This window comes from Pezoporus wallicus, unplaced genomic scaffold (genome assembly GCF_028554395.1).
Source record: "Pezoporus wallicus isolate ANWC-B61680 ecotype Strahan unplaced genomic scaffold, APGP_CSIRO_Pwel_v1 contig_2870, whole genome shotgun sequence".
Classification (NCBI taxonomy): domain Eukaryota; kingdom Metazoa; phylum Chordata; class Aves; order Psittaciformes; family Psittacidae; genus Pezoporus; species Pezoporus wallicus.
Window position 1 is genome coordinate 705,772 of NW_026636990.1, and position 18,479 is coordinate 724,250.

An 18,479-nucleotide genomic window follows, 5' to 3' on the forward strand; every position below is an offset into this window, starting at 1 on the left:
GAGTTACACATAGTCTGTTCTGAGAAGAGGTCTGGTAATTATCCTGTACTTACCTACAGGTTTTCCCCAAGACAAATTTCTACTATGCTCAGTGGGAGTTCTGCAATTGATTTCCTTGGAAATTTGATTTGGCATGAATAATTACATTGTCAACAGCATGTTGACAGTTAATTATTTCAGGTAAAGGCATTTTTTTCTGATGATCTGGTTGTACTGATGAGTTTGTATATCAATACTGCTGTACCCTGTACAAGTCACAGAAGGGGCTTTGGCTTATGAAATGACACAAATGAAACCACAAAAGTAGGTTATAGCTCTTCTGAAAAACTAAGTAGCAAGAGGGAACATTCCTGAGCATCAGAACTTGGCTGTATACAGTAAAATTTTAGAAATCCTCCCTGGCATGGATTTGTATTGGGTCAATTAACACTTTCCCTACCAGTTCCTGTATGTAGTTCAGGAGATAGCTTGAGCTGCAGACCATTTCTAATAAATGGTCTGCATACTGTGACCATCCTGTTTTAGAGAATAAGAGTTTAGCTTAATTAGTTGGTAGGGACACAGGCTGTCCTGTGATAGTGATACCGGGAAATAAAGGGTTAACATTGTGCCTGCTTTCTTAAGCAGTCGCTGTGCTTGGTGAAGCAGAACTGTAGGAGTTAAAGTTGCTAGAATGGTGAAGCAGAATTGTAGGAGTTACAGCTGCTAGGCAGAATTGTAGTAGATAAGATTCACAGCTTAATATTTAAGACATTCTTGTTCAAATAGTATCTTTAGAAAGAAAAGGAACAAAAGATAGCCAGAGTAACAAAATTTGCAAACTTGACAAGTTTCTGCTTTAAGATACATAAAACCGGCTTTTACCGAACCTGAAGTTTGGATAGGAGCCAAAATGAGTCTGCGTGAAAGCAAGAGGTTACTCACTGGGATGAAGAGGAACTACAAGCCTTCATCCTGACGACCCCCTAACAAGCACCACCAGGAGGCACTGCGCAGGCACACCAATGGAATGAGTGCCAGAAAACTAATTATAATACTAGATGGGAATAGGTTTTGCATATGTATTAGGCGTGAAGCAATCTCATGTTTAGGTAATCATTATATGTGTCAAAGGGGGGTGCGCATGCTTTTGGAGGAGCAACCCCCACGCGCCTCAGCGCTGAATAAAGCATACCTACTTTACAACTCTAACGAGTTGTGGAGTCAATCCGTGTATCAATAGTTAGCCTTGATGCCAGACTCAAGGCTAAATCACATTCAATTTTTATAGCTGACATTGTCACAAATGTTTACTGCACTTTTTGGAAGAAGCTTCTGATGGTACTGGAGCAGTTTTATTTCTTACTCAAAGCTATTTGCAAACTCTCTTCTTCCTTGTTTTGCAACTTGACAGCTCACTCTGTATAGAATCTTGCTGCTATGCAAAGAGTGACAGCTGTACCTTTGCTGGAATGACAATATTTATACAACAAAGGGATTTCTTAAGGGTATGCTTGACAAATGCACATAGAACCTATTTTTCATTTGTTTGCTAACAGTCAAAATTGTCTTTAAAGCTTAGTGACATAAATAAAGAAATCACTACTATTTCTTTCAGTTATTTCGAGAAAACTTCATGAAACAAGGAGAAAACAAGTACAGTTTTGCAGAGAAAGAAATCTGCCTGAAACCAACCAGACTGTGAACAGTGCCTAGCAAATACACTTTTTCTGGCCCAACTGAACAACAAACATGTCACATGGACAAACACCCACTAAATTTAAGGAGGTTTTTGGAAGTCTCTCTGAATCCTTCAACAGTAGGCAGCCCTCAAAAAAAAAAACAGGGTGCTGGGCAGAAAGCACACAGATCCCTCAAGGAAGACCCCAGTCCTGAGGCATTGCTGCCTTCCCTGTCCCCTTCCTCTGCCCTGGCTGTGTGGCCAGCTGTGTCCTTGAGGTGCCCAGCGTCAATGAAGAGGTTTGTTCCTAGAGATCCTGACATTTAAGTGTGCTTTCACCTCCCAAATCATTACAGAGGCTGCCACGCTTGCTCAGCCAAACACAAATGGATAATTGCCTACACTTTTCTTTTACGATGTGTTTAAGATATACAAGTATTTTGCTTTCCTCTTAGGAAACAGGGTGCTGAAATAATTGCACTGTTGTGGAGCAAACACGCAGGCTTGTAATTTTTTTAAAACTTTGCACTCCAAATCAACCTATAAAAAATCATCAGCGCAGTTTTGCATGGCGGAATATTATTTTTAATACCTTCATTTTAGTTGCCTTTTTTTTTATCCCTAAGAGTTTGCATTTCTTCACTTGAGAAGAACTCTTTAATGGACTTTTTGTTTATTCTTTAAATGAAAGCTGATATTTTTCCTTAATCATATGACTTTGGAAAACAGAATTTTAAAAAAGAGACAAAGAAATTTCTGGTAAAAATTATTACAACTGGCAAGGCAATGCAGAAAGATGCCCAAACTTCTCAAGCTATTTCCAAGGTACTACTAATTTTATTATGATACAGTAGTATGTATGACAGTGTGTACCATATAGTATGTACTATATTCTACTAGGATTTCAATTACACCATTATCTAGATCTGCTAGAATGGCTTTAAATTTCGTTGCAGTATCAGTGAACTTTTTTTTTTTTTTTGTCACAGAGGTGCGTTTCCTTTTCATTACAGAAATTATTGCTGGTTGAAATGAGAGAAATGTCTCCTGAAATACTTCCAATATAGTCCTATCCGCACCAGATGATAAAAATATGTGTAAAAAGTGTGACATGAGATATTCTCACTCCAAAACAGAATGATCTGTGTCTTTGACACCGCTATAACACATTTGCACTGAAGATGCGAACTTGAGTGGCAGGACGTTTCAGCTTTTCAATAGAGCAGACTTTGGTGCGGGCAAGGTCTGTCTACTTACATGGTTGGGCCTCCACAGCTGCCATTTGTCTGATGGAAGACCAAGTACCAAACATATGGTCTTTGAAACAGCCATTGTGGAACAACTATTTCACAGGAAACATGCCTGAGAATCTGGTTTTGAATGGCAGCCAGGGGATTTTATGTGGTCCTGGTCTGTGTTTCAGCCCAGTGTGCACAAACTGCCTCTTTCCTGCAACAAGTTTCAGTGCCTGGTCTCCCCCTTGATGTATTTTTAAAAATGAAATTTAATGCAGGGCCCTATTCAGCCAAAAAAAGCTCCTGCAGCTGGTACTGCCTGAGCAATGTGAGTCTCTTGTGCCCTGAAGATATTAATACAATACTTAAAGCAAAAATCCCCCCTTTCCAGCAGCCACAGAGGAGACAATTAGACAAAACAATAATCCCACCTAGCAGAGCTGTTGTTCTGCTCTCTATCATAGAAGAGAAAGTCATGCCTGTCCATGGTGTCTCTTTCTTCTGGGTCTAACAGGGCAGCAGAGAGCACCGGCTGAAAATAATTTTTCTTGGCCAAGCCTAAGTAGGAGAAATGGTAACAGACCTGTTCCATGCTCTGGTATTTCAACTACCCCTTCTGGGCCTAGAATATGCAGAAGTATGTGGATGGAAGAAGCAATTTATAAGGCTTCATAGCAGAAATCTGTCAAGAAGGATGTTATTTCCTCTGATTTCTGGGAGTAACTTACAGGGAGAAAGAAAAGGGAATTGTGATGTGCCTCCATCTTAGTCCAAGTGGGTTTTGTGAGGTTTTAATTTCCCCCTTTCTCAAGAGTTATTCTGCATATTTGTGACAGAAAAGTGGAAGTGGGAGTTAATCCTGCAATTACATTAATGAGGTTTACAAAATACAGAATCAGGGAGAGATTAAGGTATGAGAGGAACTCTGAAGGTCATGATATGAAGGTGATTCCCTATTGTCTTTCTGTCTGAGAGAAAGCTTATTCCCAGAACTCTGATCCAGACCACTGCATAGCCTGTAGGAGCTTGCATGAGTTTCAGAGATTTCCCACTGGAAGCAGCCTGCACTGGAATATGCCTAGTCAAAATGAAGAACAGGTTTTAGAGTAGATACGTTTAGTCTCCCAAGGCAAAATAACAGGGGATGTAGTTGAGTTTCAGACTGATTGGGGTCAAAGAATAACAAAACTAATGTTGAAACAATACCAGTTGCAGAGGCCAAAATATACCCCTGCTTAAGAAAAACAAAAGTCGAGCCTATTGTACAAGAACCATCTGTGTGAGGTCATGGTCGAAGGAAACAGATTATTTGTTCTAGGTGTCCTTGCTCATTTACAAATATAACATGTGGCAGTTCAGAGCTTTTAAACTTCTTTGTTGACACATTTTTTAAGACAAGTGAACTTAGACCAAAAGGTAAGGATGCAAATATTTAGTCATTGTAGGCAAATGTTACTGGATTTTTATGCAAGTTCTATTTCTGGTTATCTGTTGTGCAGGTGTTTTGAACACTGATACCAGAACTTGCTATGGCAAGTGAGCAAGTAAAAACATATTTATATAATTTCATCTGGGAAGTTTTCTGCAGTAAAGTTTGAGAATAACTTAGTAAATTTGGCTATATTTTATACCCCTTACTACCAATTGCCACATTAATGTGGTATTTAATGCCACATTAAACCTGTGTGGTTTTTTTTCTAATTACTGCCTGAGTAATTTTTAGCAATTTGACTTTTTTTTTTTTTTCATAGAAGATAGGAACATACAGTTCAACAGGAAATGTGTTTGCTTCCTTGTCTGCCTTAATCTCCAGAGAAGCAGGGCCTCAACCCTTCAGCTAATTATTCTGCAACTACAGCTGTTAAAATACATTTTAACTTGTATTTCCATTATTTTATTCCTAAAGGCCTTTGGCAACAGCATTTGAGCTGCTGATTTCTGCAACCCTGATTTGGTGAAAAAATTTAAGCATGAGTTCAACATGAGGCATACATGTGCTCTCATTGAGATAAATGATAACTTTGTTCAGGGCAACAGAGCCGAGCCTATTTTAAGTATGCCTTACTCTCCAACAAAGGTGTTAGAACCTTGATCTGTGCCCACTGGCAAAATGCTGGGGTTTTAGTAGGCATTCCTCTCATCACTTTTCCCAACTTCACAGCCAAAATAATTGCTTTTGAAGTATTTCAGACACCCAATAGCCAGCTCAGCTCAAGCAACTGCCTGGTGAAACCATGGCCATGGCTCACCTGTACTGCCCAGTGCAGAGCTGTTTTGAGGTCTTTGTCCACCAGAGTGAGGTCTGCTCCCCTGTGCAGCAGAGTCTGGGCGTGCTGGGGCCTGTTGTGGAAAGCAGCCCAGTGGAGTGAAGTCATTCCCTGAAAGCCACAAACCCAAAAGAGGAAATTATTGTCACTCAATAGGACCGTCAAGTCTCTTCTCAAGTCTCTAGATAAGCTAGACAGTTCTGAAACTGTTTGGGACTGATAGACTCTTCCATCTTGCTCTTGATTTGGAATAATTAGTAACAGCTTCTGAATCAGTGGAGTCACAAGGAGGAATCAAGCTTTTTGAAGTTGTACATGGATACAAATGCGAATGTGCTTTTTGTACATGACTGCAGCCTATTCTAAATAATGGGTAGTCAGGACCATGACAGAAGGGGGGAGGGGGGTACTGCCTTACTACTCAGTTTGTATCCTGTCAGAAAAGCCCATTTTAGACTGGTGTTTGACATGACGCAGTATGGTGTTTTGTTTAGGTCTTATCTTGGATCCAAAATAAATATTATAAGCTAGTATTCTAGCTGGCACTAAAAAATGTCAATAAAAAAGTCACATTATAAACTTGTTATTTTTGTTGTTTGGGGAGAAAACAAAGCAGCTATTGACCTGCATTTACATCCCATCCTAGCTGTGTTCAGTCAGTCTTGGTAGATCAGAGAATTCATGGCATGTATTTCCACTGTCATCACCACTGTTACACATTACATCCATAATATTAAAGATTCTTTGTATACAGTTACTTTTTAAATGTGTTTCCTAAAAACTGCTACTGTTCTGGTGTGGTAGCATAGTACTTTGGACAGGATAGTTCTTTACTATCTCTTATCAGGGAAAATGCATTTCAAGGGTCTTGTCTGGTTTCAAAAATTATAAAAAGCAGAAAATGTGGAGTGGAACATTAAATTAAAACTTGACATAGGACCCCATAAAGCCAACTGGCAACAATGTAGAAGCTATAAGATGTTGGCGCAAACAGTTTATCTGTGCATTAATACTGGAAGTTCTTAGAAGTGATTTTCTAACTAAAAGCTTGAATGCCCTAACAGTAATATCTCTCACTCATTAGGTATTCTAGAGGACTTTTCAAGTCTCCTGATGTCTTAAGTATAGGCGATGACAAAATAGAGCAGTTGAATAAGAGCAGTTTTGGTTTTAGTTAGGGCTTCAGTGTGGGGGGTAGCTTTTGTAAAACCAAAAATGTGGGTAAAATCCTACCCTAACTGAAATTAATGGGAGATCTGCCACTGACATCAGTGGACCGAGGTTTTGACAGAAGAGACTTATTACTGTTGATGGACACTCAGTATCTGAGTGCTGTGAAGTGAGGCTTCACTGAAGTTATTTTCATCTAGGAAACAGGTCCTTACCCCTAGTCTAGGACAGCAGGAAAAATCAGTGAAAGAGAAGAAGCGACAGTGTAGCAAGCCAGATTTCTGTCATCCCCTCTCAGTCTATTGACACGGACAAAATATCCTTGAAAAATCAACTTTCTCTCTGTTTCTACTGTGGTAACCAGCAGTCAGCTGTAACATAGGAGTGTGAGAACTGTGGGTGGGGATCAAAGTTCTCTCTAGTCCAGGAACACAGCTCAGAGAGGTCAGTAGCAGATGCTTATGGAGAAATTATAGGAAACAAGGCTTGACATACAGTCACCTAAAATTTGGTAATCAGACTGAAGACTTCCTATGAAATCCAGACCTCCACAAGCTAATGATGCAAAGAGTAAAATGTAATTATTTTTATTTTTTTTTTAAAACTGCTGCTGGATAATTTCTGTAGGTGTCCCCATCAATTTAGATGTAAAAAAACAGTTAATAATTATTACCTTTCAAACTTGTCCATGAAGTTTATTATGCCATGGATTTATATAATTCCTCTGGCATAGCTGCCAAGGTGAAAATCCTGGTTTTGTTCATTTGTTCTAGTTGTTAGCCTGCCCATGAAAGGAAGCTAATCTACAACTACTGCCATCTTTCTAGTCTTTTTCTGTTGATTTTTATTCTCCTATATTCTTTTTCAGATCACTCCTCCAGCTGACATTCAAGCATAATGCTGTTTCCTGGTTTGTTCTCTATTTCTTTTCTAATAATTTGTACATTCCATGTGTCCTTTTGGAGCAGCCATCTGGGCAAAGAGCATTGAGCTGTTTGTAGCAGCAGTTCACATGTGTGGGCCTGTGCAGTGGGCAATGGCTGTCTAGCCTGCACCCATCCATCTATGCATGGTGATACCACCCTTGACTGGCATCTGTAGATAGGTTACTGTTGGTGAGAGGAAGCATGAGAGTGATATCAGAACTGTCAAAGCTGAAGATCTAGCAGATTATATTAAAGGTGAGACAGCCAAACAAACATTTGTAAATAATAGTGGACATAAAAGGAGAAAACCCAAGAAATGGCTGTGGGAAATAAAGTGTGACACTTGTTTTGCCCAGATTTGAGGCTTATTCAGGGGATGTTTCTTCACATTATCTCACAGGCCTCATAAGTAAACCCACAGAAAGCTGCCGTTGTGGAAAGTATGAAACCTCCAGATGTATTTCTTATTGTTTATGCATTCATGCATTTATTGGGGTGTTTTTCTCAAGTGTAAGATGGGAAAACTGAACTGTTTTATGCCAAAAGAACAGTTCTGTTAGCTGAAATCATTTGTGAGGATCCATATTTCCAGAAAACACGACTGTTCAGGGCTTAGTACTCACACTTGAACTAGTATCTTCTCAGTGCCAAATGCCAGTGAGATGGACTAAAAGTTCCAGACTGCATGTAGCCGTGCATTACAGCAAAAGATTACAGCTTGAAATCATGATCCACAGTTCCATGCAATTCATTAGCAACAAAATTCTATACCAAGACAAAGCATACATCTGGTTTAGGTTGTGAGCAGTGTCACCAAACCGTCCACTGGATAAGGAAGGTTCATAGGAAGGGGATCAATTAACAACTCTGTGGCAGCTCTGGCACAGTGGAGAAGAGGTACATTCTCGAGCAATTGTTAGAGTGAAGAGAAACATATGAAAAGACATCCAGGCTCTCTCTCTTGTTTTGGCTTCTCTATTAGGAGAAGAGAACATTTGGGAAGTTAACACTCATCTATGAATACTGTATATATATATATATATATATATATATATAAACACTCATCTATGAATACTGTATATATATATATATATATATATATATATATATATATATATAGGACACAGTTCTTTAAGGACCAGAAGACAGTATAATTTTTTTGTCTCCATGACTGTTCTGTGTAATGTTAGCTTGCCAATATTTTTTCTAATAACAGTAGTTTAATGAGGATGACTGGTAAAGGTGACAGTTTAGTCCAGTGTCTAACTTCAGAAAAATCAAAAGCTATTGACATCTTGGCAAGTTGAGTTAAGAGACTGATTCAATATACTTCATAGTTGGCAGTGTACAGAGAAGGTATATTAACCTAATGGTGAATCACGTATAGTAAGAAAAATGACATAATGCTTTCCAGAGTTCAGCAAAAGCATTCTAGAAATTTTTGTCTAGTGCACAAGTTCATTGTAAAATTGATCCTACAGTGGACTTTTTCTGAGCAGCATGAATTGTATGAGCTGAGACTGTGACTTTTAGCACAAAACTCACTCACCTCATTGTCCTGATGATTGATTTCATGAAGATTTGACTTCTGCAGAAGCACGTTCAGAAGCCTGTGGAAGCAATGACATAATCAGTGTGCTGTTGTCCTGACTAAACCTGAAAAAATGACATTTTTTTGAGAAACGAAACATGCAATTTCAAGAAAAATCAGTATTAGTGATAGGCATAGGTCAGAATGTCTGACCTATGACAAGTCTGTGCTTTGTCATATTAGAAAAGACAATAGGACTTTATGGCTTACTGTAACAACAGAAGTTTAATGCTGGGAATTAAAAGCAGATCCCCTAGGAAGAATTCTTGTGCTGATGGCCAGACTGGAATCAAAGTGTGTAACACTATACATGTGTGCAATTTTTGGTAGCTTAGCAATTCATTGTCATACTATTTAATGAAGTTTTTAACAAAGAGAAATGCTAATGACCAGTTTCTAAGAGGATTTTTCACTCTCTTTAACTCTTGGACTAATGTGATGCTGTGTACAAGTTTGTGTGTGTGTACATGCATACTATATATTTACACACACAAACCAACAGTATTTTACAAGGACTTGCAGTTTGTCTGCTGGGATAGGACATTGTTATGATATAAAATATAGCAGTGAATTGATTCACATTTTATAGAATAATAGACCACAAACACTCCTCTCTGGTGGAGGGAACAGTTACAATAAAATAGATTCATGAAATATTATCCAAGTGCAATAATACTTTTAACACTGCATGGATTTTGTTTTTCTTTTCCTTTCATCCCTATGAAGGTGTTCTAAAATAGGTTTGGTGAAGGTGGTTTTGTTTTATAGTAGGATGCTAAGTGTTTGGATCTTGGTAAAGGACCATCCTGTCACAGGCTATAACAAAACCAAATAGCATAGATCCTAACATGGATGTACAGTTCTTATGATTCTGGCAAATGGGAAGATAGATCCTTAGTGGATTCCTAGGTAAGATCGTACTGCAAATCAGTGTCTCATCTGAAGGTGTAAATGTGCTAGAAACCTTCAAAATATGAGCGTGTTTAAAGACATACTGATTTGCAAGGAACCCAAAAGATGATGAAGTGTCAAGAATGAAACTCTGATAGATGTACAGACAATGCACAGATAAATGTGTACAATCATGCATCATTAACGTGCATAGGAGGTAGAAAAAAAATCTTGTACTGCTTTTCATCAGGACAATTTTCAACATCTTCCAGTATGTTTTCTGTATGGAACTTCCTCAAGTGTGTGGATCAGATCAAGTCAAGCATGCTTATTTTCTCCCCAGTAAGGACAACTAGATAATTTAATTTGTTCAAAATAAAGACATTTGCAGTTGCTTAGGGGTGATTTGAGCAATTCTGCAGGTGAAAGTCTTAGTGATTGGTAACCACATCTTCAGGTGCCAGAAATCCAAATTGAATATTTTCCTAATAAGAATATTCCTAAAGGGTGAAGACTGGTCAGACGTCAGTGCTTTGCTAGGACTTCAAATCCATTTGTATATGGATACAAATACTTGTAGAAAAGAGGTGTTACACATCCTTTTCTGAATCATACAGCTGATGGCATAATGGAACCAAACTATAGGAACTCTGAAAAGGATGGTGTTTTAGAATTGCTGCGATTAGCTTGGTAAAAATTTATAAAATGGAAGAGACATTTTGTGGTCATTTGGCACAATGACTCAGAGTCTCAGAAATACAGGTCTTGGTAAAAAAGAATTAGTGAGCAGCAAAGAATTTGGATAACCATAATATGCTGGTAAAACCCATTTATCACACAGTTTTATAATCTGATGCATGGTTCTGTTTAACCCCAGATATCATCAATAAAACTAGTGATGTGAAGGAAATCTCATTCTTTTAGGGTAAAATCTCTGTCAACAGCAAACTTTGGGTCACTTATATCCTTAGAGATTATGGGAACAGAAGTGCTACCACTACAATATGTAGATATTCCACCATGCAGCTGAAATTTCTGTGATACCTGCTCTAAAAGGCATAGACCAGGAATGGATTCTCTGTTTACCTTTCCTCTTAGGCTCCGCAGAACATGCTGAAGCAGGTAAGTCAATTACCAAAACAATACATAAAATGGCTGATCAAGCTTTCAGACTCGGCTGAAAAAGCATTTCATAGCTGGCCACTGCATATACCCTTTGAAAACACCTTTGGTTTCAGAGAGTGACAATGACTGTGGTGGAAAAGCCTCTCCCCTCAGTGCTCCAGGCAAGTCTTCTGGGCCTGGTGCAAGCTCAGTGAGAAGACACAGGAAACGGAATCACAGAACTGGTAAATTGGTCAGTTGGTAAGGTGAGTTGATAATTGGTCAGTTGCTGAGGTGAGTAGCTCGAGAGAGGACTCCTTCAACACCGGAGCTGGGGCGGAGATCAGCGTCCAGGAGCCTCAGCTCAGAGCGCCAAGAGCCACCGCGGGAGCCTCAAGTCCTCGACGGGACCTGCCCAGGAGCCGGCAGCTCAGCTGACAGAGCGAGCAGGGACTCACAGGGGGAGGAGGCAGGAGCAGCGGCACCAGCCCTGACTGGGTAAAAACCTGCCCCAGGGAGCGCGGCGAACAGAGCGGGTCGAGGCGGTTTGCGCGGGCAGGAGAGCGGGATGGTGAGCACTCGGCGTGTGAGCAGGGCCCGGTCCGGGAGCTCTGCTCTGGCTGCCCCGGCGGTGGCCGGCGTAGGCACCCAGACAGAGCCGGTGAGAGGGGAGGCTGCAGTGCAGAGCTCGGGGTGTAGAGAGTGCCTGCACTGGTCTGGTGAGGGGAGGGTGCGCAATGGGCAGGGCTGCACTCGGTGCTCCCTGGTGGAGGTGCTGCTGCAGCAGGGGCTGAGCTGCAGGATGCTGTTAATAGACTGCGAGACGTCAGGGAAGCTGAGAGGAAGCAGGAATGCTTGCTCCTGGCCCAAACTGTGCAGGGGCCTCGAGCTTCACCTCTACCTCATGAAGGAAAGAAGGAGGCCGTTAACTTGGGAAGCTGGGAATTAGTGACAAAAAAAAACAACGAAAAACAAACAAACAAAAAAACAACAAAAAAAAAAGGAGGAAAAGGACAATTAAAAGCAAGGGGCTTCCCCCTAAATCCCCTGTCTCCACGCAGAACTGCTTTGCTGTCCTGCAGGGGGCTAATGAGGAAACGCACTCGAGCCAGAAACAGCCAGGCTGATGCCCTGGTAAAGATCTCTGCTGGTGCTGCCAGGAAAAAGCAGCGGGTCGTTATGTAGTAGGGGACTCTACACTGAAAGGGACAGAAGCACTTGTCTGCCGGCCAGACCCCGTCTCAAGGGAGGTGTGTTGCCTACCGGGGGCACGGATCAGGGATGTGGCAGAGAGGCTGCCTGCTCTAGTAAGTCCCACGGACTATTACCCACTCCAGGTGATACATGTGGGTGCTAGGGACATAGATAGTAGTAGCCTGGGGAACATAAAGAAGGACTACAGAGCCCTGGGGGAGGTGGTTAGGGGCTCTGGAGCTCAGGTGGTCTTTTTGTCAATTCTCCAGGATACAGGGGAGGACCTAAAAAAAGCTAGGAGGATTGGCCAGGTTAATAACTGGTTAAAAGAGTGGTGTCATAGTCAGGGATGTGGGTGTCTTGAACGCGGGACCCAAGTTTGTAGGCCAGTTCTAGTGGGGGCTGGTGGAGCTGGTCTGATAAAGAAGGGAAAGAGCAGTTTTGGTAGGAGGCTTGCCAGGCTGGTCAAGGAGGCTTTAAACTAGATGTGCTGGGGGAGGGGGGCATCATTCCATCCCAACACGCCCAGTCAGTTGCCAGAACCTATAATAAATGCTTGGAGCAATGTAGATATAGAAACATAGAATCATAGAATAGTTAGGATTGGAAAGGACCTTAAGATCATCTAGTTCCAACCCCCCTGCCATGGGCAGGGACACCTCACACTAAACCATACCCCCCAAGGCTTCGTCCAACCTGGTCTTGAACGCTGCCAGGGATAGAGCGTTCACAACCTCCCTGGGCAGCCTATTCCAGTGCCTCACCACCCTAACAGGAAAGAATTTCCTCCTTACATCCAATCTAAACTTCCCCTGTTTAAGTTTCAACCCGTTACCCCTTGTCCTATCACTACCTTCTCTTCTCCAGGCTGAACAGCCCCAACTTCCTCAGCCTGTCTTCATACGGGAGGTGCTCCAGTCCCCTGTTCATCCTCGTGGCCCTTCTCTAGACTTGTTCCAACAGTTCCATGTCCTTTTTAAGTTGAGGACACCAGAACTGCACACAATACTCCAGGTGAGGTCTCACGAGAGCAGAGTAAAGGGGCAGGACCACCTCCTTCAACCTGCTGGTCACGCTTCTTTGGATGCAGCCCAGGATATGGTTGGCTTTCTGGACTACAAGCGCACAGTGCCTGTTCATGTTCATTTTCTCATTCCAGCTGCTCCAGCCAATGAGCTGGCTTCATTTGGAGCTCTGCTCAGATGCCTCTATACAAACTCCCGTAGCATGGGGAGCAAACAAGAGGAATTAGAGATGTGTGCACGTTTACGGGGGTATGATATAATAGGCATCACAGAAACATGGTGGGATGGCTCCTATGACTGGAGTGTTGGAATGGAAGGTTACAGGCTCTTTAGAAAAGACAGGCCCGGAAGGCGGGGAGGGGGAGTTGCTATTTATGTTAGGGATAGGCTGGAGAATATGGAACTGTCTGGGGACAGGTGAGCAGTTAACAGAGAGTTTGTGGGTCAGGGTTAAAGGGAAAATAGCTATGGGAGACATTACTGTGGGGATCTGTTACAGACCGCCTGATCAAGGAGAACCTGTGGATGAAGCACTCTATAGACAGAAAGGAAAAGCCTCACGTTCGCAGGCCCTTGTTCTCATGGGTGACTTCAACCACCCTGACATCTGTTGGAAGGACGGTATGGCCCGGCACAAGCAATCCAGGAGGTTCCTCGATTGTGTGGAAGACAACTTCCTTCTACAAGTAACAGAGGAGCCGACAAGGAGAGGTGCCATGCTTGACCTCGTGCTCACCAACAGGGAAGGGCTCCTTGGAAATATGATGCTCCAGGGCAGCCTTGGATACAGCGATCACAAGATGGTCGAATCTGAGATCCTTAGGACAGTGAGAAGAGCATGCAGCAAGCTCACTGCCCTGGACTTCAAAAGAGCAGACTCTGGCCTCTTCAGGAACCTGCTTAGTAAGGTTCCATGGGATATAGCCCTAGAGGGTAGGGGGGCCCAAGACTCTTGGTTGACATTCAAGGATCACCTGCTACAAGCTCAGGAGTGTTGCATCCCAACAAGAAGGAAGTGCAGCAGGAGGGCCAGGAGACCTCCTTGGGTGGATAAGGAGCTGCTGAGGAAAATTCAAATGAAAAAAGAGGTTTACAAAAAGTGAAAGTGAGGACAGGCAGCCTGGGGAGAGTACAGGGATGTTGTCCGGAAAGCCAGGGAGCAGGTTAGGAAAGCTAAGGCCCCGTTAGAATGAAACTTGGCTAGGGATATTGAGGATAACAGGAAGGGATTCTAGAGGTATGTAGCAAATAAAAAACAGACTAGGGAGAAAATAGGCCCCCTCAGGAAGCTCTCGGGAGAACTGGCTACACAGGATTTGGAGAAGGCTGAGGTTCTGAATGACTTCTTTGCCTCGGTCTTCATTGGCAAAGGCTCTGACCACACCACCCAAGTCTTGGAAGGTGGAGGCAGGGACTGTGAGAATGAAGACCTTGTGCCCACTGTAGGAGAGGAACTGGTTCGAGACCATCTTAAAAATCTGAATGTGCACAAGTCTGTGGGACCTGATGAAATCCATCTGCGAGTCCTGAAGGAGCTGGCGAATGAAGTTGCTAAGCTACTGGCCGTCATATTTGAGAAATCATGGCAGTCAGGTGAAGTTCCCAACAACTGGAAAAAGGGAAATATAACCCCCAATTTCAAAAAGGGGAAAAGGGATGACCCGTGGAATTACAGACCAGTCAGTCTCACCTCTGTGCCTGGCAAAATCTTGGAGCAGATTCTCCTGGAAGGCATGCTAAGGCACATGAAAATCAACAAGGTGCTTGGTGACAGCCAGCATGGCTTCAACTAAGGGGAAATCCTGCCTGACCAATTTGATGGCCTTCTGTGATGGGGCTACGGAACTGATGGACAGGGGTAGAGCAGTTGATGTCATCCACCTGGACTTATGCAAAGTGTTCGACACTGTCCCACATGACATCCTTGTCTCTAAATTGGAGCGACATCAATTTGATGGATGGACCACTCAGTGGATAAAGAACTGGCTGGATGGCCGCACTCAAAGAGTTGTGGTCAATGGCTCAATGTCCGGCTGGAGACCAGTAACGAGTGGTGTCCCTGAGGGATCGGTGTTGGGACCGGTCTTGTTTAATACCTTCACCGCTGACATGGACAGTGAGATTGAGTGCGCCCTCAGCAAGTTTGCCCATGACACGAAGGTGTCTGTTTCGGTTGATATGCTGGAGGGAAGGAATGCCATCCAGAGGGACCTTGACACACTTGTGAGGTGGACTGATGCCAACCTCATGAAGTTTAACCATGGCAAGTGCAAGGTCCTACACCTGGGTCAGAGCAATCCCAGGCACAGCTACAGGTTGGGCAGAGAAGAGATTCAGAGCAGCCCTGCAGAGAAGGACTTGGGGGTGCTGGTTGATGAGGAAATGAACATGAGGTGGCAGTGTGCGCTCGCAGCCCAGAAAGCCAACCATATCCTCGGCTGCATCAAAAAGAGCGTGACCAGCAGGTCGAAGGAGGTGATCCTGCCCCTCTACTCTGCTCTCGTGAGACCTCACCTGGAGTATTGTGTGCAGTTCTGGTGTCCTCAACATAAAAATGACATGGAACTGTTGGAACACGTCCAGAGAAGGGCCAAGAGGATGAACAGGGGACTGGAGCACCTCCCGTATGAAGACAGGCTGAGGAAGTTGGGGTTGTTCAGCCTGGAGAAGAGAAGGCTGCGTGGAGACCTCATAGCAGCCTTCCAATATCTGAAGGGGGCCTGTAGGGATGCTGGAGAGGGACTCTTCATTAGGGACTGTAGTGATAGTACAAGGGGTAACGGGTTAAAACTTAAACAGGGGAAGTTTAGATTGGATGTAAGGAGGAAATTCTTTTCTGTTAGGGTGGTGAGGCACTGGAATGTGTTGCCCAGGGAGGTTGTGAATGCTCCATCCCTGGCAGTGTTCAAGACCAGGTTGGACAAAGTCTTGGGTGATAGGTTTAATGTGAGGTGTCCCTGCCCATGGCAGGGGAGTTGGAACTAGATGATCTTAAGGTCCTTTCCAACCCTAACTATTCAATGGTTCTATGAAATTCCTGTGCAGAGTAAAGGTCTGCCTGTACCTATGGAGAATGAGAAAATCATTCAGGGAACCCTGTGTGCTGCTGTTAAATTATTGTTAAATTACTGTAATTTATTGTTCCTTTTCAAATAGCAGCCTGTACAGTATTTTACAAACATTGTCTTTTGTCTGTGTAGGCTTGGTTTAATGATAGTGACCTGTACTTTTGCTGTTCTCTCCAAGTGATGCATGAAAAGTAATGATAATGTGAAAAATTGATAAAGCTGTTAGAAAAAGGCTAGAGAGCAAGATCAGTGGATGTCTGAGCTGGTCTGATGTGGTGACAGCAGCAAAACTGTAGTCTTATTGATTACGTCACATGAAATTGAGGTATATACTGAACGTTATACCTCTCTCTAATGTCATCTTATAGCTCCAGACATGTTCTACTTGTGAAAGCTTTTTTCTAAGTGAATTTATTCAAATGTACAAATCAATTTTCTTTTTTTTGACCTTCCTATTATCAGAAGCTGGAATGAGACAAAGAAGTTCCTAAGACTTCTTGTGAAGACACTCTATGGTTGTTATTCCATGTTCAGCAGAAGTAGCTTAAAATGAGCCAGTCCACCAAACCTAGCACCCCCTTTACAGTTGGGGTTCTCACAGAGGTTATCTTGTAGAGAACATTCCTCACATTTGCCATGCTACTCAGAGAAGTCCAGAGAAGGAGTAATATCTTGTAGTATTTCTTGTGGGGAGATGGCAGAAGGGAAACCCAGGGTTGCAACCTCTGTTATACTTTTTTTTCCCCCTCCCGCTACTGTGATCTTAAACCAGGCTCCTCACCTTGACCATATATCTCTGCTACACAAGTCGTGTACAGTGCTTTTCCTTCTCTGCCCCCTTCATACTAGCCCCTAAAAGAAGGAGCAAGTCACAAGTGTAACAGCTAATCTTCCTGAGTGGGCCTCCCCTTTAGGCTGGGTAGCTTGTGCTGGTGACTACCTGTTGAAATTCTACCAGCAAATGTTGTTGGAGCCTGGGACATACCTCACATCAGGCTCTGCAGTAGCAGCATGCAGTGGCAACCTCCCATTTTTGTCAGGTATGTTCTGCTTAGCACCATTTCTGATCAGGCTGATACAGCCTTCCAGCCAGCCCTAAAAAAGAAATCACAGCATGTCAAAGAGGAAGGTGAAATGCATCAGGACAGATCTTTGGTGCTTCTGGCATCCGGGTGTTAGTGTAGCTGTTTCTGGCAGCAGAGGAACTGGTTTCAGCACTCAGAGCAGTTTCCCTTTGGAGTACAAATCTCACGCTAGCTCAGCCATTCATTTCTGTGATAAAGTGTTTTCTTTACACTGCATTTTGGTTTTTCTGCAGCTGTGGCAAATACTGACCTAGTAAACAATGGTTAAAAACCTGCTAATTGCAGGATCACTAGGAAATGCTACACATATTCCTGCATGTGGATTTAATTATGCTAGATTAAACCAGAAACATGAGTACTTAATCTTATTTCCTTGATGAGATTTTAGCAGGGATGGCAAATCAATAGTAAAAAGCCTTAGAGTGTGGTCTTACAAACACTGTTGCAGAAGTTTGAACTAGTGACAATGTTAGACTGAAAACAACACCAAAACAGATGGGATTAATCAGTGCTCGGCCTAAAACCTTCTATTGATCAACTCAGCAAAAAAGCAAGTAAACAACCTGGTTGCAACGGCATAAATCTTTCAGTGTATACTTAAATCCCAGGGAAATCAAGCATGAGTTTGTTTTCTTCAATCCTCTGCAGGCAATCGATAAAGACCATTCCCTCCTGTATGAGCTATGTCGGATTGGCATTACCAGCATTTATAGGGAGGAGGTGTAGAATAATGGAACCATAGCAGCCCTGTTGTAGCTGCTGGTGGAAGTACAAGGACACCAAATTCTGCATGTGATTGTGACTGTGGAGCTTTGCTGAATTCAGTTCCCTGCACAGACATCACAGCCAAATGCTCTCTAGACCTCTGATTATATCCATCACAGAAACAGAAATGGAAACTTCAAAGCCTGGGTGGTTTAAATCTTTTCCAGTCATTCCTTCTTTTTCTTTTTTTTCTTTTTCCCAAAGAATATTTTTTCCCCTCTGGGAAAAGAGGAAGGAAAAAAGGAGCATGACACTAATTATGGGATTTTTAAAAAATATCTGGCAGAAGAAATGTTTATTCTCAAGAAAGTGGGGCATCCTCCTTGCACTGAATGCGACTGCCTGTTTTGCAATTTTCTACACTTATTTTCTGGCCTAATATTGCATAGCTGAGCAGAAGCATTGTTTTTGCCCTGAACTTGCAGGAAGAAACTAGATGTTTCCATAGCAAGGGAAGTAGTTTAATTAGGCTGCCACGGTATCTGTTTAAATGAACTG

At 42.6% G+C, this 18,479-nt stretch overlaps 1 protein-coding gene across 2 annotated transcripts in view; it reads right to left on the minus strand.

Annotated features, from left to right (window-relative positions):
• The window catches only part of ANKRD55 (ankyrin repeat domain 55), a 44,906-nt gene that overhangs the window by 16,927 nt on the left and 9,500 nt on the right, over positions 1-18,479 (minus strand). For both annotated transcript variants that reach the window (XM_057402657.1, XM_057402658.1), the window contains exons 4-6: positions 17,117-17,226; positions 8,808-8,868; positions 5,145-5,273 (exon numbers count right to left, since the gene is read on the minus strand). In XM_057402657.1, the coding sequence (XP_057258640.1) occupies positions 5,145-5,273; positions 8,808-8,868; positions 17,117-17,226 (300 nt within the window). The remainder of the gene's footprint in view (positions 1-5,144; positions 5,274-8,807; positions 8,869-17,116; positions 17,227-18,479) is intronic.